General features: G+C 41.8%; 1 protein-coding gene across 13 annotated transcripts in view; it reads right to left on the bottom strand.

Moving 5' to 3' along the window:
* Window positions 1-23,179, bottom strand: part of Nubpl (NUBP iron-sulfur cluster assembly factor, mitochondrial) — a 214,899-nt gene that overhangs the window by 9,581 nt on the left and 182,139 nt on the right. For 11 of the 13 annotated variants that reach the window (XR_015621755.1, XM_087552646.1, XM_087552649.1 and 8 more), the window contains 2 exons: window positions 18,407-18,492; window positions 279-399 (listed from right to left, as the gene is read on the bottom strand). Coding sequence is in view for 12 of the 13 variants with exons in the window: in XM_087552646.1 (XP_087408772.1) it covers window positions 279-399; window positions 18,407-18,492 (207 nt within the window). In the remaining variant the exon portion in view is untranslated. Of the gene's footprint in view, window positions 1-278; window positions 400-3,975; window positions 4,202-18,406; window positions 18,493-23,179 lie in introns of those variants that run through there. The other 2 variants (XM_087552644.1, XM_087552653.1) reach the window with 1 other exon arrangement.

Here is a 23,179-nt window from a genome sequence, read left to right as displayed (position 1 = left end):
TTGCAACCGAGCTAACTACTGCCCTGTAACCCACGGTGAGTGCCACGTCACACTACATCTGCCCCTCAAACTCAATCTACAGGCTGTTTATCTATCACAGAGACCATAGCATAGTCATAGGCCTATTCACAGATGCCCAAGAGAGCTTAGTGCATGCAATGGCTACACTCACACTTTACAGACACAAAGCTCCAAGCAACTACTTACTGTTGCCTCTGCCATCACTGCCATTTCCCCTCCTGCAATTTGCCCTGGGAAAGGGAATTCTGAGGTCTTACCTAAAACATCAAGATCAAGGGTCTGTGCTAGTTTTCTTGCACCATCAGCACCAAAAATATGAGTTTTGTGTTTACACTGTGGACACTGGAAGACACTCATGTTTTGGACAAGGCCAAGAACCTAGAATAATACAAACACATTGAAATTAAAATAAAATTACCACATATCATAGCATATGATTTTAACACATTTTTACTGAGTACCTACTAGTTAGTGATACGATGGTCATATATAAGGCAGGGCTCTCTGTTCCCAGGGAACCCCCAGGCTAGTGAGAGACGAGGACAGTAACTGATGCAGTGATAAATGCTAAGGGTACAAAGGAGCTAGGACGCTTGGCCTGGGAAGAATGAGAGAACCTCTGGGTTACTCGGAGACAACTGTTCCTTCAGACTGTGCATAGGCAACCTGAACAGGCAGTGACGCCGGCAACACAAACACAGTCAGAACAGGAACACAGTCAAGGCAGCAACAATGTTGCAAGCTAGACCTGCGTGGTGACCGTGTGGCCTGGTCAGAAAGCACTGGTAAGGAAGGTCAGGTCTGACGGTGTCATGCCTTGAACATTCAGTCTCCCAGAGGCTCTTGTACTGAAAGCTTGACGTCCAGCTGCTGCTATCTTAGGAGGTGTTGGCAGCTCTTGGAAGTGGGGTAGCCTGCAATCCTCCAGCCTCTTCAGTTTGTCTGTCTCCTTCTGTCTGTCTCTACCCTCCCCATCTCACTCTGTACCGTGCTTTTTTCTCCACGTGCTCCCCAACTACATGGAGCCAAGCAACTGTGGGCTGGACCCGCGGGGCTGTGAACCAAATTAAATCTCTCCTTTTCATTCTTCTGGGCGTCTGAGTCCCATCGATGAGAGCAGCAACCAATCAGAAGACAAGACAGGATTAATGCTCATCAGACACGAGAGGCAACAACGACTTCTGAAGCTGAAAAGATGCTCAGAGAGGTGGTGGGAGGCAAACGTGAGCTGTGGAAATGCAGCTTTGGTGACAACAGAGCAGAGAAAGGAGAACGGAGGACAAAAGTCTTACAGCGGCAGCTTACACACTCTGAGCCCTTTTAAGTCATGTCCTAGAATAAGTGCTTGGAAGGTGTCACTTTCTTCACATAAGAACACTGTTAAGTGGGTGTTTATCATCCCCATTCTGCAGTGGAGAAAACTGAAACTAGCAGAAGATTCACGCCAGCTCTCACTGCTGCTATTTGAGTAAAATTTTAGCATTTTACCTCAGTTCCCATCTTTTTTCTCAGTTTCCCTGGCTTTAGGCATAAACCAGATCTTTAAGACATATTATTATTCAATAATACTATGAGTAAGCAGATAACAGGCTGTGCAAATATCATCTGCATCCATGTGCCTATCAATCTCACACTCATCCAGATTCAGACAGGGGCTGCCTTGTGAAAGGGGAACGCAGAGCACACTGTGAGAGCACAGAGATAACCATGCCTGAGCCACCCATCTGAATCCACCATAAGACCGTCACTATAGAGATTAGTACATCATTTGCATCTTAAATGAAGATGCATTCACAGCCCGCAGGACGCTGACAGACAGACAGAAAGGTGATAACATTTATTATTGCTCCTGAAGGGAGGAGCAGGGAAGAGGAAAGCTATCTTCACACATGGAAATGAAGAGAAGCAGTGAAGGAGTCATGTGTAGCACAGCTTTTCAAAGCATCTCATACACACACCTTTTTGCTGATGCGAAGTATCAAAAAATAAACCACACCATGTTTTGGTAATTCAGTGCCACCTCCAGAAAGCTAGGAAAAAACAGCTTAGTATCACAGACTTTGTTTATTGACTGTGAGTACATAATGTCCTCGTTGCTTGGACAGTCTAACTGCCAATTATGTTAAATGTCATGGATACCCTGACTGCAGGGCTTCTAATTTAAACATAAAAAATTACTCAATAAAAGAGAACACACACACACGCACACGCACACACGCACACACACACACGCACACACACACACACAAAACCACTTAAGAAAGTGAAAAATCTAGGTGTGCTGTAGTTTAATTTAGAGAGAACAGGAAAAGCATTCTTACCCTGGCAGCTCTCAGCCCCCACGGCATAGAGGTGTGGTATGAATGTGCCTGCAGTTTATGTGATTCATTTCTCATGAGTCAACTGTCCTCTGTGGACTACAGAAATACCCCAGACACATTCTCTGCCGACTGCATAAATGTCACAGACATAAAATATACTGATATAACCAAATAGCATTTAATGTGCTCTTATACACAGTAACTGGGCTAGACCCAAGGGAGAGCATGCAGTGGGTGAGCACAGCATTAAAGCTCACACTGTAATTGAAGAAATGGATTGAACAAAAAGATTTGTCCTGAAAGTAAAGTACAGAGTGTTACGAGACAACAGAGTGGAGAAGATTTAATCTACTCCAGAATCATAGAGGCTTTCTTGGAGGGAAGATCTGACCCAAAAGTTATAGAAAAGTCAGGCAAAAACAAGGAAAGAAATAGAAATATTAAATCATGAGTAGGAAGTCCATGTCTCCCATTAGAAGACAAGTCCCATGCAAGTCCATGTGAGTCCTCAGTGGGCTAGGGTACGAGATTGAGGAAAGGCCTCAATGCCTATATTCAGTTATTTTATTTAGAGCTTTAAAACAATATGACTTTATGAGACAAGAAAATAAGTTTGTCTTGTCTGTTTGTTTTTCTTAGACAAACAAATTCAGGGCTGTGTGCTTCAAAATCAATAATGTGGGAGGTGATCATTGGTCTAAAATATATCCAGTTTTTTTCCTGGACACGGGGTAGGGATTTTTACCCCTATCCAATCATGTGAGTTCATGCAGTCTGTCTAGGCCAATGTGTGCAGAAATACCTGTGTCACAGCCACAATTTAGGGACAAATTCCCCATTCTGTCCTCTTTGTCTTGGTGTTGAGACAGCAGCTGCTCTGTTAGTATGGATGTCACAGTTAAGCATGATCAAGAGAAAACAGCCATGCAGCATGAGAGAGTCAACCACTGTTGACTGAAACCACCAGAATAATTAACACACAGAACCCACCTGCCTTAGCTGACACAGAAGAAAATAAATTTTGTTTCTAGAGTTTCTGTCTTATGATTTCTGTAGTATCCATTTTATATTTTATAGTGAGACTAACATAATACTATAACACATGTGCTAAAAACACGAACACACACATATAAAGCATAAATATGCATTGGATATATAAAGTACCATTTATTGGCTAGGATGGAAATCACAAAAGTGAAATAAAAAAGCAAAGAAAACATTGAGGGCCGCCAACACTTCCTCTTGCACTAACAAGATGTCCCATCTTCCAGCCCAAGTGTAAATGCTCAATACTGTTCGTTCACCTGAGAAAACTACTGCACCTGACGGAGAGTCTGTCTCCAGAACTTCATTTACCACTCGACTCAATATTAACAACGACAAGCAACAACAGCAACAACGCTGGCTATAAGGGAACAGCACAGAGCCCAGAATAGCCCCATGCATGAATGTCGTTGCTTTACAATGGGACTAGCACAGTGCTTCCGTGTTAACTGGTGGCCACACAGAAACTAGCGTCATCTTAGCCCACCATTTGCACCTTACTAGTACTGGCTTCATGACGGGAAGCTAAATGTGAAAGGCAAAACAACACTTTGAGGAGTGCACTTGGAAGCAGACAAAAACACTAGAGATAAGCTTAAGCATTTTTATTAAACAGAACTTTAATAATATTAAGGAGCAAGCAGGTGCCATTTAAGGAAGGGAGACAGACCTTAGAGCAGGATATGACTTCTGCAACACAAGCTTTGTGATGGACTTCCTACTGGAATAGATAAGAAACCAATATATTCCGACAACATGATGAAAACCAGGTGAGAGAGTTGTGACTGCTTTATCAAAGAAGACAGCCAAGGCCCCTGAATAGACAGAAACCAGCATCAGTATGACAGAAAGAAGCCCAAAGAGGAAACACCCAAGGCTGTGAGGAGGATGGACAACTCTTCTTTGGTTTCAGCCATTCTGTAACACTGTTGGGCCATTTCCTCCCACTGAGTTAGACTGTGGCATACTCCAGGTAATGTACCAACACAGACATCAACACAATCACAGTACAGCAGTTGGAAAATGACCCAAAAAATCAGACACATTCTTGTATGTCCTCACTGTACAGTGATCAAGGAATGGCAGTCAGTCAATCACCTAAAATGAATTTAGAGATCATCACCCCAGCGCACTAGTCATAAAGACAAGCACTGCACCACCTCTGTCACAGAAAGCTCATAGGCAGGCCAGACTCCAGCGTTGGAAGCTGGGTTCCCAGGGGAGTGTGGGCAGGAGGCTCTGGGTTACTGGTAATGTTCTACTCACTCTGAAGTGTTAGATTCATTGACCAGTATCTTCATTCCTGAGCGATCACCCCTGCCCTACCCCAGCTCTATAAGCGCCATTTTATTCCCTACCCCTGCGAGTTCAGCACTCTTAGATTTTACAGATAACTGAAATCATGAAGTATTTGTCTTTCTGTGCATGGCTTATTTCACTTTAAATGCTGTCCTACGACTTATCTATCTTGTTGAAGCCACTTGATTTTTAAAGGCTGGACACTACTGCACTAAGTATATAAATGGTGCTCTTTATTTGCTCATCTATGACGGCCATTTACAGAGGCCCGTAGCTTGGCTTCTGTGAATAATACCGTAAAGTATTTGGTATTTATGTTTATGGCTGGCTTACTTTACTTCCAGAGGATGTACATAGAGTAGTGGGGATGCTGGACCATGTGGCTTTACTCTTTAACAGAAACATAGTTTTAAAGTGTGGAGAGACAGCTCCACAGTTAAGACCGTGTTCTGCTCCTACAGAGTACTGGAGTGTGGAAGCCAGCTCCTTTGTCAACTGCTTACAATTTACAGCTTACACTTGCCTGTAACTCCAGCTTGCTTCTGACTCCATGGGAACTCGTACTCCTATGTGCACATAGCACCCCAACACATGTACACATAATTAACAACAAAAGTTTTAAAAAATTAAACCGGCTCTATACAATCCCCGAAAGCTATAGTAATTGATGTTTCCACAAGCCATGTGCAGGAGGACTCTTTCTCTACTTCTCTCAAGTCTGTCTTTATCTGTTGTACAGCATCCTCCCCAACGGGTGCTCCAGTGGCTTTCTTCTGCATAATTCTGATAATTAGTGATATTGAACATTGGTAGGCATGTGGGCAAGTGTGCCTTTTTGCACTTTTCCCCTTGCAATTGGGTTTTAGGTTTTGATATATTTTGGATAGTAGCCCCTTATGCTGTTTTTTGTCAAGTTGACACCAACTTGGGAAAAGAGAATTGTAATAGGGAAAAATGCCTCCATAAGATTAGTCTGCAGGTAAGTCTGTGGGGCATTTTCTGGACTAAGGAATGATGGGAGAAGGCCTAGCCTACTGGGGGTGGGTTGGGTGGGGCCAACCCTCGGCAGGTGGTCCTGGATTACACAAAAGAACAGACTAAGCAAACCAGTATGCACACAGCCATTCCTCTGCGGTTTTGCTTGTTACTGCTTCTGTTAGGATCCTACCCTGAGTTCCTGCCCTGACTTCCTTCAATCCTGCCTGTGATGTAGAAATATAAGACGAAATAAGCCCTTCCCCCCCAGTTGCTTTGGACATATTTTACCACAGATTTAGAAATGTTAATTTTGATGCCCTTGTCACATACGCTGATTTTCATAGATTTTCCTCTGTCCTGTCAATTGCTTTCTTACTTGTGTTGTCTGTCCATTTCTATGTCTGTTTCTTCCAGAAAGTCTCTGCCCAGAGGAAGGTCGCAGGAAAACTTTGCTCAGGTTTACAGTCTCACAACATATATTTATGCTTTTAGACCAGCTGAAGTTGGCTTCTGTATAGAGAGTGATCTAATTTAATTCTTTTCATGTGGATACTCAGTTGTTCCCAGACCATCTATTGATGAGATTGCCCCTTCACCATTGCATATTCTCAATATTTTCATTTAAAAATCAGTGATTAAATGTGTCTATTTACTTCAGGACACTTAGTTGCTCTGTTTCTTCAAGTCAAACAGTAAGTATGCTCATCACATAAAAATTACCTAAGCTATTCATTTACAATTGTGCTTTTTAGGTAGGTATGTTGCAATAAAAAGTTGTCTTAAAAAAGGAGGTGATCATGGCTCTGAGCTCAACTACCTATAATCCCAGTTCCTGGGGACAGGTGTCCTCCTATGGCCTCTGTGGGCACCTGCACAAAGGTGTAATTAACCCCCACCCCTCCCTGACATGCACATAACTAAAAACTTTTTTAAAAAGTGATCACGAAAAGAATGGTAATAAGTCATTAAGAACAAATGACCAAGATGATGAAATAAGGCACCCACAGAGTAGCAAAACAACCATCTACTTCCAATGGAAATTGTCCACAAAAACAAAGGCGGTACGACCTCCAGGAAAGGACAGTCTCCTCCTACCTAACACTGCAGTGCAGACCCAAAACTTCTAACCCCAGAGAAGCTCCAAGATGATGGAGTTACATAGCCTATCAACAGTAGCCATTAGTCACATGTGGCTACTCAACACTGGCAATGGGGTAGTCTACAGGGAATGAAATCCAGGCTGCCAGCAACTTAGAAAAGAAAAATATTTCTGTAACTTGTTCATAGGTTATTTTTAAGGTTTTTAATCAAAATATACCACACATATAAATACACTAGTTAGAAGTGACCATCTATATAGACTTGTGAAGTAAGTACACTCATGTTACCAAGGTTCTGTTAAGCGAAAAAACAATGGCCGGACTCTAGATGTTTCCTTACATACCCTTGAAAATACTACTCAAAGAAGCATGCAGACCTGGTTTTTAACACAGTAAACTAATTTTATCTGATCTTAAGCTTGATAGGAATACAATTATACAACAGAATTCTTTTCTTTCCATCTAAGCCATTCATCTGTAATATATTTTCATGGAGCCTAACACTCTATAATCCACTCTATTAGTGTACAGGCTATTTCTAAGCTTTGGATATTATAAATAAGCTTCTATAGATGCATTTATATTTCCTTTTTAAATCCTGAGTATTATACCCAGATATTATCCTAACACCGTTTGAATTTGCACTGAGTGAAGCTGAGCACATTTTAAACATGATCTTGGTCATTTGTATGTCAGCGTCTACAGTCTGTCTATTCGGGCGTTTGGCCTAGTTTTGCAAACTCTTATTTTCTTCTTACTAAATTGCAAGGATTCCTGGGGGAAGGGTGGGCCAAGGCAAACCTGACAATCTGAGTTTAAGTCTCAGAACCCATGTAAAAGTGGAAGGAGAGCACCAATTCTACAAGTGGTTCTTTGACGTTCACACAGGCATCATAGAAATGAATTCCCCAACTACATTAAATACAGGGACACACACACACACACACACACACACACACACACACACACACACAATTCCCTTGGATTACTCTTTATGATTTTAAGTGGAATTCATATTAAATGGTATTTTTAATATATTGTTAAACTTAACTTCACCTGCTTTTATTTTTACATTAAAAAATATAGCTACCCAAAAATTTAAAGTTACATTTGTGGGTTATTTGTATTCCTATTGGACAGTGCTGTTCTAGACAGCATTTGACCACTAGAGTAGTTTGGAAATCATCCTATCTTATGTCAAATATGTAAAGATGTACAAAACTCTTTTATCAGGTTCTGAGATTTGTTATAAATATTGTACTTAAGTGATTAGATATATCATTACTACTGCTGTCACTGTGTGTGCATGTGTGCTACAGTCCGTCCCACATGGAGGTCAAAAGACACCTGTGTGGAGTCAATTCTCTCGAGTCATTATATGTACATGTGTATGTACATTTACATGTATATATATATACATAGATGTTATATGTGTGATTATGTCTAGTTTTTCATAAATGTTGCATGTAGTTTCTCTTTAAATAATTAAAAGGGAGAAATCCATTATTGATAGATGCAGAGTACATGATAAATGACTCTTTTAAGACAGGGTTAGTTATGGGAAAGGCACAAGGGAACATATGCATAAAGGAACTTAGAATCCACAGTGTTTTCTGATGTGACATCAGGCCTCCAGTCACTGTGGTCTGCAACAAGGCAGCCAAGGGTAATTAGGAAGAATCTAGAACATCCATATTCCAAATCTGCTCATAGAAATTCTTCTACTGAATAGTGAATCAATGTCTACATGACCCATATTAAAACAAAACAGCCTCATACCTTGTGAATACTTTATACCTTGCTAAGCTGTTTGTGTTTAGTGTAGGGCTGTTGTGTGTGTCCTTTGATAGCAGACACATTAAAAACAGCAGCTTTGCTCTGGTTTAATTTGCATAATGCCATGGAGTTGCAGCTGTAAGCACGCTCGATCATGTTTAATGCCTCATCAAAGTATAAGCTCCTTTCTTCCTTCTAACCTCAGCTAGGTTTACTTGAAGAAAGCAAATATTACATGCCTGGCTAACATCCGCCACCACCCCATTTTACATGTTATTCCTACAGGCTTCCTATCCTTCATTGGCTCAAAGGGTACTTCTTTTATTAACATTTAAATGCTGACTCTTGAAATATCAACATTGCTCTGAATATTGAATTTTTGTGTCTAAATGTACTGAATTAATCAGACTCAAAATTTTAATTTCTTCTTGCTGTTTGAAACCTTGATTTAGGCAAGCAGCAAGTAAGACTGTCAGGCTTCTGTATAATGCAATTTCTCAAGGTTAGAATCAGGTTAAATGCTGGCTGGAACCTGTCACAAGCATTAAAAGCTATGTTTTAAGAAACTATGTGTGTGGTGAGGGAGTGCACTGTTACATAGAGAAATGAATATTATAATAGAAATAGATTAGATTCATAAGTGCTTTTCTACTCTGCATCTATTTCTGAAGCATGCATACTGACACTATAATTTTAAAATTGAGATGGGAGTCCTTGTTTTTTTTCCTTTACTAGAAGTCTGGTGTGAAAGAATGTATGGGGAGGATTGTGTCTACACACCATTCATGGACCAGAGAAGTGGCCATGGTCCATGAGGTACAAGTCTTCTAGACCTTGCACTCTTAGTCTCTAAAAGGAGGATTTATATTGGTTCCTGCAGCCTGCCACTGAAACAGTAACAGTTAGAGCTACTAATCACAGTACTGCATGCTAAGTTATGCCAAGGACTGTAAGTGCAATCTTAATTAACAGCTCCTCCTGACCAGTGGGGTGAATATTACCTGAATTGACAAGAAACCTGATGCTGAATTACTTGCCCTAGGTCACATAATAAATTACAAAGCTAAAATCAGTCCAGGTCACTGACTTATGTGTGGAAACAGGACAACAAGTAAATGGACTGGGGACTTTACTCATGGAAGCAAGTGGCCTTGGATAATGATAAGTCAATACAGTTTAGGAGAGCGATTTCACAGATAACTAAGGGAGAGTCACAGACAGCCGGATTTGCATTCTCCTTTGCAATCAGGAGTGCTGTCAAGCCACACAGCTGCCTGCCTGCCTGCCCGCCCCCCCCCCCATCAGGAGAGCCCCATCCCACTTCTCAGTGCTCCTGTTCCCATTAGCTTCGAGTCTTTACTTGAACAAGCAAACCTCAAAGATAAGTAAACACTAGACTCCTAGAATGGCTTGGTGATACTCCATGATGCCCACAGTGCCAATCTCAATTCTGGTTCAACTGCAGAATCACAGGTGAGAATGAGGGCCCTGGAAAGAGCTTAGGAGCGACTAGTGGAGCTCAGCACCTCACTAAGCAAATGGATAAATGTATGCATGTTTCTCTGTACAATGGGGGAAAGGATGCTCTCCTCCTCATAGGGGTGTTCTGAGGGTAAGGTGAGCTTAATGCATTAACTAAATTAGAATAGTATAGTTCAGAGCACGAGAACTCCTAAGAAACCCTGTGGAAAGACAGATGAGCCTGCATCTGGTCACTAACATGCAATTATGGCTGAGATGCTCAATATTATCAGTTTATTTTTGTAATGTGAACTCTTCAAAAGAATTTAAACAGTATGTTGCAAGGTTCTCTTTGAAACAATACTCTAAGTACATCTGAGGCAGGCAAATATTTTAAAGAAAAGAGACCTTCAGCTCAGTTTTGGAAATGACAGGACATGGTGCCTGTATCAGCCAAGCTCTCATGAGTATCTCATGACATGGAAGAAACTTATGGGAAGCGAGAAGTCGTACCACCAAGCAGGAAGCCAGAAGGTGATTTGGGGCCATGCTCACTCTTATTAACTGATCCCACAATTTCTTCTAGAAGCATGCCCCTAGTTACTAAACAAAGGCACCACCTCTTAAAGGTCCCACCACCATCCTGAGAACCAAGTCTCCGGTACAGTCCTGAGGGACTACATGTTTAGATACAGGCCCAGGCAGGTCTCTATCTACAGAGCTTAGAGTTGAGAACTGCAACTGTGCAAGGGAAAGAGGATAATGAAACCATAACCAGAAGGAACTCTCGTAGTAAACAGCACTAGGCCAAGCCCCCAAGAGAAAGGTCTGCTTGTTTAGTCTGGGTACTTAAGGACAAAAAGATTTCTTAATCAAAAAGTAAGGGTAAAATGTGCTTGGGTGTCAAAGCAGCTGAAGATTCTGAGGACACATAGGATGGGGGAATGCTACAGAAGAGGAGGGAGAGTGAAGTGGCTTCAACAAGGAGAAGGCAGAGCTGGCTATGCTCTGGGTCACAGTGATAGCAGAGCTGGCTATGCTCTGGGTCACAGTGATAGCACGCTTGTGGCCAGGTGGCTGAAGCAGGAGGATGTTCTCTGCAGGTTCCCTTGCCACCCAGGGGCTCAGACCCTTGTTTGAAGACTGCAGATTAAACCTGTAGTGGGGTAAGACCTGGATACAGAGACCTCAGAAGTATTAGTGACTTTGCATGGCATATTGAGAGAGGGGAAAAACTCCCCAGGACAAGTACTTCTGAGCCTAAATCTGAAAAGAGAACCTGAGTTCCTGGGCAGGAAATGACCGCATCAGGCAATAGTTCACCATATCCAAACTTGGAGAACAGGGGAAAGAAGCAAATAAGATAAAGGCTTTCCCATAACACCAGCTCCACTGGCTCAAGGAAGAAAGGTTCTTTTTCTTTTTCTCTTTCTTTCTTCCTTTCTCTCTTTCTTTCTTTCTTTCTTTCTCTCTTTCTTTCCTTCCTTCCTTTTCTTTCTTTCTTTCATGTAATCTTTTTTGAATTAGATATTTTTTATTTTACATTCAAATGTAATCCCCTTTCCTGGTTTCCCATCCATAAACCCCCTATCCCATCCCCTCTCCCCCTGCTTCTATAAGGGTGTTTCCCCTCCCCAACTACCCACCCCTCCACACCCTGACATTTCCCAAACTTGGGTGTCAGGACAGCCTTGACAGGACCAAGGACTTCTCCTCCCACTGGTGCCCAACAAGGCCATCCTCTGATTCATATGCAGCTAGAGCCATGGGTCTGTCCATGTGTACCCTTTGGATGCTGGTTTAGTCCCTGGGAGCTCTGGTTGGTTGACATTGTTGTTCTTATGAGGTTACAAATCCCTTCACCTCCTTCAATCCTTTCTCTAACTCCGCTAATGAGGACCCTGTTCTCAGTTCAATGGTTTACTGCGAGCATTTGCCACCTTATTTGTCATGCTCTGGCTGAGTCTCTCAGGAGACAGCTATATCAGGCTCCTGTCAGCATGCACTTCTTGGCTTCATCAATATTGTCTGGGTTTGGTGGCTGTATGTATATGGGCTGGGTCCCCAGGTGGGGGCAGGCTCTGAATGGCCTTTCCTTCAGTCTCTGCTCCAAACTTTGTCTCCATATCTCCTCCTATGAATATTTTTGTTCCCCCTTCTAAGGAGGACTGAAGCATCTGTACTTTAGTCATCTTTCTTCTTGCGCTTCATGTGGTCTGTGGATTATATCTTGGGCAATTTGAGCTTTTGAGCTAATACACTTATCAATGAGTGCACACCATGTATTTTTTTTGTAATTAGGTTACCTCGCTCAGGATGATATTTTCCAGTTCCATCCATTTGTCTATGAGTTTCATGAAGTCATTGTTTTTGATAGCTGAGTAGTACTCCATTGCATAAATGTACAACATTTTCTGTATCCATTCCTCTGTTGAAGGGCATCTGGGTTCTTTCCAGCTTCTGGCTTATAAATAAGGCTGCTATGAACATAGTGGAACATGTGTCCTTGTTATATGTTGGAATATCTTTTGGGTATACACCCAGGAGTGGTATAGCTGGGTCCTCCTCAGTTAGTACTATGTCCAATTTTCTGAGAAACCTCCAGACTGATTTCCAGAATGGTTGTAGCAGCTTGCAATTCCACAAACAATGTTCTTTTTTTCTCCACATCCTTGCCAGCATCTGTTGTCATGTGAGTTTTTGATCTTAGCCATTCTGACCAGTGTGAGGTTGAACCTCAGGGTTGTTTTGATTTGCATTTCCCTGATGACTGAGGATGTTGACCATTTCTTTATGTACTTCTCAGCCATTTGATACTCCTCAGCTAAGAATTCTTTGTTTAGCTCTGTATCCCATTTTTAATAGGGTTATTTGATTCTCTGGTGTCTAACTTCTTAAGTTCTTTGTATATAATGGATATTAGCCCTCTATTGGATGTAGAATTGGTAAAGATCTTTTCCCAATCTGTTGGTTGCCCTTTTGTCCCAATGACAGTGTCTTTTGCCTTACAGAGTCTTTGCAAATTAATCCCATTTGTTGATTCTTGATCTTAGAGCATAAGTCATTGATGTTCTGCTCAGGAAAATTTCCCCAGTGCCCATGTGTTCCAGGCTCTTCTCCACTTTTTGTTCTATTAGTCTGAGTGTATCTGGTTCTATGTGGAGGTCCTTGATCCACTTGGACTTGACTTTGTTCAGGGCGATAAGAATGGATGGATTTGCATTCTTCTACATATTGACCTCCAGTTGAACCAGCACCATTTGTTGAAAATGCTATCTTTTTCCACTGGATGGTTTTGGCTCCTTTGTCAAAGATCAAGTGCCCATAGGTGTGTGGGTTCATTTCTAGGTCTTCAATTCTATTCCATTGATCTACCTTCCCGTCTCTGTACCAATACCATACAGTTTTTATGACTATTGCTCTGTAACACTGCTTGAGTTCAGGGATGGTGATTCCTCCAGAAGTTCTTTTATTGTTGAATATAGTTTTTGCTATCCTGGTTTTTTGTTATTCCAAATGAATTTGCAAATTGCTCTTTCTAACTCTACGAAGAATTGAGTTGGAATTTTGATGGGGATTGCATTGAATCTGTAGATTGCTTTTGGCAAGATGGCCATTTTTACTATACTAATCCTGCTAATCCATGAGCACGGAAGATCTTTCCATCTTCTGAGACCTTCATTTTCTTTCTTCAGAGACTTGAAGTTCTTGTCATACAGATCTTTCACTTATTTGGTTAGTTTTTTATTCTCAGAACTTAGGGTCCCTTCAGCATCACAAAGTTAATCAACAAATCAAAAAGTAGTCAGAGAAAACAGGTCAGCTTTTCTTTCCCCTTTGTGCTGAGCCACACTGTGTGAAGGTGTGGCTCTGTATATTCAATTGCTAATCCTGTACCAACAGAGAGTTAATGTCCTATCACCACTCTCATATTTTGTAACTATCGGTTCCTTCCTCACCTGCCTAAGGCAATGTAGAATTGTATCTGATTGGCTTTGATAGAGATCTGAGGGCCCATAGCTGGGCAGGGAGTGGAAGGCAGAACGGCAGGGCAGAGAGAGGGACACTGGGCCAATGGCTGGAGCAGAGCAGAGAGTAAACCTGGCCACATGGTTGCGTGTAGGCCAGAGTTAGTCAGGACAGAGTAGTAGAAGACCTTAGGCTTAAAAACATTAATAAGCCTGTGTCAATATTTATATTGCTGGGGTCCAAGTAAGTCCCTCTATAGTGCTGGGTAGCTTTTGCCAACTTGATATAAGCCAGAGTCAGTGGGAAGAAGAAAGCTCAGCTGATAAAGGAGCATCCAGCCCACTGTTTGCTACGTCATTCTTGGGCACGTGGGCCTGGGCTGTGTAGGAAAGGTAGCTAAGCAAGGCAGGAGAAGCAAGCCTTCTGTGGTTTCTGCTGTGAATTCCTGCCTTGGCCTCCCTCAGTGATGGACCCTGATTCTTAGGATGAAATAAACCCTTTCCTCCCAGGTTGCTCTTAGCCATGTGTTTATCTCAGCAATAGAAAGTACACGGGAACACAGTACTTCATTATAAAGGACACTAAGTGTCAGCAAACATGTCCTCATGGAATGCAGCAGTTAACAACTGTTTGTCAAAGTTAAGGGTGCCCCCGCGTGACTGAGGAATGAGAGAGTAAATATACAGTGTGGTGCTCTTCACGAGCTGGATGAGCTTCAGAAGAAAGGCCTGGAAAGAAAATCCCCATGAGACCAAACACTCAGGCAGTGAAACAGCGGCAAAGTACACAAGGCGCTCTCAGAAAGGAGGTGACAAAAGTGGGTCAGAAGGATACCATACATAAATTACTCACTACTAAAAATGGGCAAGGCTGAACATTCTTATGTTTTTGAAAAGAGCAGTCTACATACAAATCCTGCTATAACCAAGGTTTTGTCATAGTTTTTTTTTTTTTTAAATCATTTCAGGCAGAGGCCAGAATTTAATCCCTCATCTCTTTCCTCCTTTCCCAAGCTATGCATTGAGTTAAGAAATCATTTAAATTAACTTCAAAACATTCTTGCAGACATCACTAAACTCTGTCCATACCAATGAATTCCAATGACATCACTGTTTCCATGGTAACTAATGCACTTCAAAAGGGGGAAAACAGAACAAGAGTAAAAACCAGGGGGAACGGAATGAAGTGGGATAAGCTGCAAAGCGTTGCCTCTGCATTATGGAACACTTTCTAACTCGGAACACTTTGCCATTCCTTAGACTCTGCAGCTTTTAAGAACCAGAAAGCTCGCAGAAGTCACCATATTCACATCTCACTGACAACTGAGACCCACTTTTCTATAGAGCAGCACCAGGGTTGTTAGACTGCGTACAGAGCTCAGCACAGGAAGTTCTTGTTCACTGGCGAGCCTTATTACATACACGCATGCGTCCTTTGGGTTGGACAGTGAGCCTTACTACATTCACGCATGCGTCCTTTGGGTTGGACAGTGAGCCTTACTACATACACGCATGCGTCCTTTGGGTTGGACGGTGAGCCTTACTACATTCACGCATGCGTCCTTTGGGTTGGAGAGTGAGCCTTACTACATTCACGCATGCGTCCTTTGGGTTGGAGAGTGAGCCTTACTACATTCACGCATGCGTCCTTTGGGTTGGACACTGAGCCTTACTACATACATGCATGCGTCCTTTGGGTTGGACACTGAGCCTTACTACATACACGCATGCGAGCTCTGGGTTGGAGAGATGATTAAGACATTCTACTTGTTTTTAAGCTGATTTTGCAACATAGAGGGCAAATGATTAAAATTAAGGGATAACAAGAGCACTATCACAGAGATACAGCAGGCAGATGTCAAAATGCCAGAGCAAGGAATGATTAATTCTGTCTTAGAAACAGCCACAGAAAACAGCTCTGGTGACTTACATTTCTATGTCATTGCTTCCCAACACACCCATGATCACATCCTGGCCTTGTCAAGACCCAGAACTGTTCTAAGTCTACAAACTTAACATTACTTGTGTGATCCCAAACAGCTGTTTCCTCTTCTCACCAATCCTGGACACGGCCCTATGGGCCCTCGAAGGCCGCCACCCCTCACTTCCTTGTGGCATTTCCTTGTTAATATCCTCAGCTTTCATCCTGATGTGGCATCTAGCCAGCAATACCCAGCTGGGCTTAGTGGCTGCCCTCTCTTCCTCGTCATGTTCTGTAAGAATTATATGGCCTATTCTCTATCTTGGAGACTAGAAAAAAAAATCTAACATATCAGTATGAGATTGTTTTCTTTATTATTTATATGCCAGGAAGTGTCAAGAATGTCAGATGAAAGAAACACCTGAACTAAAAGCATACATGCCCAATGTGTCAACTGCAGTCATTAGACTTTGAGTAAGCAGAGTCCATGGAAGGTATGGCCCATAGCCACTATGACCTCAAATGACAGCATTAGTTAAAATGATCTAGTAGTATAAAACGAATCATTTCTGAGATGAAATGGAAGTGAAAATCTGATTCCCTCTATCTGTAAATCACTTTCCTTCTTGGATTTGCTGATGTAGAGTACAGTAGACGTATGTCTGCCTTCACCTCAGCACAGGCAAAGCTCAGCATTCACATCCCTGCAGGCAGAGGGCTAGTATCTAGACCTTGCACTGGTATTAACAGACCAGTGGGCCCATTACTAAATTTTTCCAGGAAGGATTACAGAATACTTGTTAACTCAACCATCAACTGTGGTAGAAGGCTGCCCTCTCTCTTGGCCACTTAACGTTTTAATCTCATGTAAGAGGAGCACTAGTCAGTGATCTCCACGGCCAGTGCTTGCATCTAGTTTATTCTGGAGGACCTAATACAAGTCACATTGCTCAAAACACATAGAGCAATAGAGAAGTTTTCTGTCAGTAGAGGCCATGTGATTAACATTGCTTTAATTTTTTCCAAGCAAAATTTTAGAGCCTAGAATACCCACTAATCACCCACTGCTCTAAACCCACTAATCACACATTCAGGTCCACCAGTGAAAACAGCTGCAGTTCCCTGGAAAGAAGGCAGACGGGCATGTCCCTTACTAGGCTCACTCTCACTAGTGCCTGCTTGTCCTGCCATTGTACATGGCTCCACTCTGGCTGGCCTGGGAAGAGGGATACTCCTGGTTAAGGTCACCTTGGCTCTACTATGTATGCTCTTTTGCATCTTTTAAGGCTCCTTTCAGAGACAAACACTTAGGAAAGCATCCTTGAACTTTAGATTCTGTGTCATGGTCTCTTTGAAGAATTTAAGGAAACTTATGAGTTCTTCCCATAACCAACCAAACAAAATTATCATACAGTTTGTGGTGGAAGGAAGGCAGGATAGAGAATTATGAGAACCCTGAAGTTAATCCATGGGTCTAAGATTTAAAAAATTGTTCTTTATTATTATTGTGTGTATATCTGTGTGCACCGCATGCTGCACATGTGGAGGTGAGAGGTCACAGGTGTGAGCCGGTTCTCCATTCCCCTTTACATGGCGTCTGAGGATGGAAGTCAAGCTGTTAGGTCAGACAGCAGGTGCTTTACCACTGAGCCATCTTTCTGGCATGAACCCAATTTTAAAAGGCCTGTTTCTCTTAGCTCTAAAGATGCCTGTGGAGAGCCGCACAGACAGATGGACTGCAGTGGTCATGCTCTAACTGCCCTCCCGTACTACTCCCTGGCCTTTGTTGAAGCTTCTAGAAGGAAGAACCTTTCCCTTAGAGAAGAGAAGAGTGTGTTTAATATAGTTTCTTCCTCACAAGAATCGAGTGAAAGTATGTGTCTGCTCTCGGCAGGGCTTCTCTTGAGCAAGCAGCTTGTTTTAACCATGTGCAAATGGACAGTGCCTTAATTGGTATCATGCTTCTTTCCTTTGGCTGCTAGAAAATTCATAGCATATTTAAGTTCCTTAATGGCATGCAATTTGTTTGCTGACTTTACTCTGAGCCCCATCTGATCTTAATTATTCTATGTCTATTTTTATTACATACTTACATTATTTTGTTATGTACAGAATATCTTAAAATACTCCCTACAAGAACTTGGGCTATCAAGAGTTAAAATGTAGTGAGCCAGAAGGAAAAGGAGTTACCTTTTCACCTCCTTTCCTACAGGTGGTTTATTGTAGTCTATCATGAAAGCATTTCCTGAGTCGCTCACGTGATTCATCAGCACTGGAGAACATAGTTTTGCAAAAAACTTGAAGTCCCTGAACCCTGGTTCAGAATTCCTCTTGATTAGCATGATTTGGACATATTTGTCACCTTAAGTATGTTTTAAGGTAACTGGAGAGATCAACTAGAAGTTTCATGAAATGTTCAACAGAAGGTTAAACTAAAACATGGATGATGTTTTGTTAATGACTTGACTTAGGCAAGACAGATCTCATGCTTTTACCAGGGAGAGAGTAGATGCTTACAGGCACATTGACTTTCCGAAACATCTCCGCACCCTTGTGTGCATCCATCAGTGCAATGTCCTGAGGCGTGGAGACAATCACAGCACCTGACCAAAGAGAAACAAAGCAAAGTATCTTTTAATACTTCAGGGGAACTTTGCTTCCAACATGACTTTATTCACATGCTCATGAGGGCTCTACACTGCTTGGCCAATTCACACAAGTTTGACACAAGCAATTTCCCTTTCCTGCCTTTGAACCCTGGCTTCCGAAATCACAGCTGACTGAGCAGCATAGCCAGAGCATTGCAACCTCTTCATTCAGACACATGTTAATGATACATGTATGGGACTGACCTTACTGCCCAGGAGTCAGGGGTCTAACTGGTACACCAGAAAAAAATGAGGACTGCCACACAAAGTACTAGGTGTCAACAGAGGATGTGCATGAAGTCCTGAAGTTCTACCAAACAACAGGAAGGAGCACTGCCAGGAAGAGGGAGTGGAGAGTGTGCAGTATAGAATAGAGAAGTGGAAGACAAGGAGAAGCAATATGGAAGGTGTCCAGAAAGACCTTCCCTCCCCTCAAAAATCTTAGCAACTCCTAAGCTGGGCTTTAAATGTTTGTGTTCTGAAAAACTCACACTGCTTCGGAAGGTTTGGTTGGGGTAAATCCAAGGGCTATGGTAGTAATGTGGGGGCAGACAGGCCAGGCTTGAATGGAGTCAACACTGCGTGATAGGGATGGAGCTGTTTGGGACCCTCATTATCACCCTACATGCACAGATGGCCTGGGAGAGTGCTCACTGAAAACACAAAGACTTGGTATGATCAGCAGATTCTGTGACCTTCTTGAATTCTGTGATTTAGATACCCCAATAACCAGTATCACTCAGTTTACAAAAACATGGTATTTCAGAACTCAGAGGGACAGTCTATCAAAGCAAATAAAAATAGAGGTGAGATTAGCAATAAATATCTGATTAGGTGAAGTAAAGGTCAAGTGGTACCACAGACTACTGTCTGAAGGTCCTTTGGGAGAAGATAGGTAAGGGAAAGGGACAGGACTACCAAGTGACACAGCACATACATAGGGAGACAGGCAGTCCAAGCTAGAACAAGCAGATCCTATGGCATTTTTCCAATAGGAAATTCTTTTGTAGTCAACATTTCATCAAAATCTATCTTTTACATTAATATCAATAATTCAAATGTCATTGATTTTTTTTAAACTTTTGGTTGTATGTCTTTATTTTTACTTTTTCCTTTTTTTTAAATTTTGCAATAACTTTAGGAAATGTCTTATCTTTATCAACTTTGAGATACAAATACATAAGGATTCAAAATTATCCTGTAGCTGATGGCCTGTGTGCCCACGTGGGCTTCAGTTTCTTTCTCACAAATGGCACAGCAGTACCGAGTCTGCAGCTGCAGCAGCGCACCTCTGCTAGACACTGACGTCATGTGATGACTGGGATCCAAAAAGAGATGCTGCTAAAAACATCATTGCTGCTGTGTTTATTATTATTAATCAAATGTCTCACAAATTGTCAGGAAGGCCATTTTGTTGTGCCATTAGACAGATCATTCTAGTCTTAAAACAGTTTCATGGATTGTTCCAGCTTTCCTTAATTTCTCTGCTTAACAACCCAAAAGCTAGACCATAGTTCTTTCTTCTAAAAGATTAATCACATCTCTGCAAAAATTATTCTTTATGCATACAAAGTATTTCCACAATCTGTCACCTTCTAAATTCTGTTATTAATATATTTTCATATCCAGTCATGTGGAAGGAGTTAATCCTAGCTCTGGCCCCATCTGGCTGTGACTAATCTTGGGCAAGGAACTCAGAAACACCCTAGGTTTCAGTTTTCTTGACTGTAAAACTGGCATGTGTATTTCCAAGGCCTCCTATTGAACATATCATGGTCCAGCATTAGCTACTAACTGTATTTCTGAACCTTGCCCCTGTCCAACCTGACTGCCTTATCTTATTAAGTGGAAGTCAGTACTGCCTCTCAAACCCAGACTATTTTTTCCACAGAGGAACAAGGAGTTTTGTGGGCTATTTCTTTCTAATCTTCTCCCTCACAATTTCCCACTATGCAGGGTGTTCTCTGTTGCATTGGCTCTAAAAAGTGCCCTGAACTCTAGCCACAGGACATAAATGCGTTCTTGTTTTAACTGTTCTTGTCTACTATCTGTATCTCATTACACAATACAGGTTCATGTGTGTTGTGGTCTGTGTGTTTTTCCTCCAAAGAACTGACTTATTAGAGCCCTAGTCTAATACTTGAAAAGGTGAGGTCCCATGTTCTACCACCCTGTTTTCTGTGGTTATTCCAGGCTACAGACTCCTATCTAAAGATATAAACAGAGAAATGGGAATATAGAAGGGAGACTTTACCTGGAATCAGTGCAGGGAGGGAAACACTAAGCAAGAGGGGAAAGAAAGAGGAACAAAGAACACCAAGGATGATTGAAAACACTACAGGGAAACATGATTTTATATTTATTTAAAAATACTATTAATACATATATATATATACATTTTGGAGATTCATACCATGGGATGACCACCAAGAATAAGCCACTAAGCAGCAGCCAATCCCTCTACCAGCCATGGCCTCTGACTAGCTCCTGACTCTAGACTCCTGATCCTAGAGCTCCTGCCCTGACTTTCTTCTTTGATGAACATCTCTCAATGTGGAAGACTAAGGCAAATAAACCCTTTCCTCCCCAATTTGTTTTTGGTTATGGTGTTTCATCACATCAATAGTAACCCTAACTAGGACACTGTATATATAAAAATAAGTAATTTACATGAATTTATGCCACAAGGGGTAAAAATGTCTTTCCCAAGAGCCGAAGGCTATCTAACAAAAGCCCTGATGCCAAGCATGGAAACTTCTGAGTTGCTGCTCAGGGAACGCCAAAAGATACCTCAAGCAACATAGGATACCACTGTTTCCCTTGATTGCCTCCCAAAGTTTGACAGTCAGAACCTATTGCTGAAGACACCACATACTTCATAACAGAACTTGAAGAAATTAAGCTGCAATTGCCCTGGAAGCCTCTTCCCTGAGCGCTGGCTCTCATAGCATTCAAAGGTGTGATGTAAATTGCTGAGGCAGAGAAGCAATCAATAGTGCTACTCAGCTGTGTCACCTGTGAAGCACGACAGTGGCTGGATTGGCAAGAGACGCACAGTAGTAAGTACCACAGTGGTGCCTTTACCGCAGGGGAGCCGACACCCGTACAACTGGGTTTAAAGCCCAATTATCAGAAGGGAAATCATACCCACTATAAACCAGTCAATTATCCATGGTTAGAGATGCCATAAACCCAAGAAGAGAACTACCTTCTCCCCAAAATAATATAGTTTCTAACTGTATTCTGAATACTTATTCCTATACCCACGAGTGCATGTAGCTCTCACCCTTTATCAAAGCAGATTCTTTTTGCAATAAATGTAAATTACAGAGATCCACAACTGATCATTATGCAGAGAATTGGTGACTGTGGGCTCCCCAGCTCAACAGATACATCTGTAACATAACCCCCTACAACTAAGGCTCAGGGAAACTCACCAAGAGAGAAAGAGTCTTAATAGCAAGAAGCCCAGTCTGCTGTGAGATAATGTCTTCTCCATATGACAGGGAAGTACCACCACAGACTCTCGGGAAGATGGTCGTGTAAAGAGCATATAGACAATACCAAGTGACATTCCACCGTGGACAGGGGAAATTCCACATGGTCCTACCAGTAGATAAAGACTTACGGGTGGTCAACGCTTGTCGAGAGAAAAACAGTCTCCTCCAGGGATAAGCGTCTACACAGGTTGTCTAATCCCAAGTGGTCAGCCATGGACATAGGGACATGATGCAGCAAAGCTAAACAGACTCAGTATATTACATAACTGTGTGCATACATACGTGTGTGCACATATGTATATACGCAAAACAAAATAAGAGGTCACAGTGGGGGGATTCAAGTGGAACTGGAGAGAGAAGAACGTACCAGTGAGGTAAATGAATTGCTCATGTATGAGTTCTCGATATAGTAGGATTATTCTAAAAGGGGTGGGAGAGAGCCCTGAGGAAGGCAGCGAAGGAGCTGTCCTCAGAGGCTTTGAGGTAGTTCTTTCCTGTGAGCCCTCACAGGGGCCTTGAAAAACAGTTGTTATTGTTCAGAGGCAGACCCCTAAATTTCTAGTCTGCTATCTGATGGTTAGATCTCTCCTTCTGGCATAAGCTCTTGGTGTGATATCTACTACCTCAATGTCATGCTGCCAGGAAAGCCATGATGAGAAGTCAAGCAGACTGTGCTATTGAAAGCTTGGGCTTTTAGATTCTAAAATCATGAGCTAAACAAATCCCTTTTCTTTATAAAATATACAGCCTTGTACATTTTGTTACAGCAATAGAAGCAGACAAATATAATAACCAGTTGTATTTATTTTAATTTTTTTAGCAACCAAAACTAATGAGAAAATACCCTGCACAAAATGGGCACTTAGTAAAAAACTGAAGACCTAAAACTACTTTTGTTCATTTTCAAAATCACCTATCTTAGATTAGTACATCATGAAATTTTAGTAATCTTTAAACCAGATGTCAAGAGTTATAGCTTCTAGTTTTGTTAACGTATTCTATAACTCTGAATAAGTCACTAAATTTAAATCAATCTCAGCATATAAAATGGACCTATTTACACTGATCCTATATAACTAAAATGAACTGCTCATTTAAAAAAATAATATAAAAGTGATAGAAAAATGTTCAGTGACATTATT

The sequence above is a fragment of the Rattus norvegicus genome, chromosome 6 (genome assembly GCF_021556685.1).
Source record: "Rattus norvegicus strain SHRSP/BbbUtx chromosome 6, alternate assembly SHRSP_T2T, whole genome shotgun sequence".
NCBI lineage: Eukaryota > Metazoa > Chordata > Mammalia > Rodentia > Muridae > Rattus > Rattus norvegicus.
This window is presented reverse-complemented; position numbering and strand designations above follow the sequence as displayed.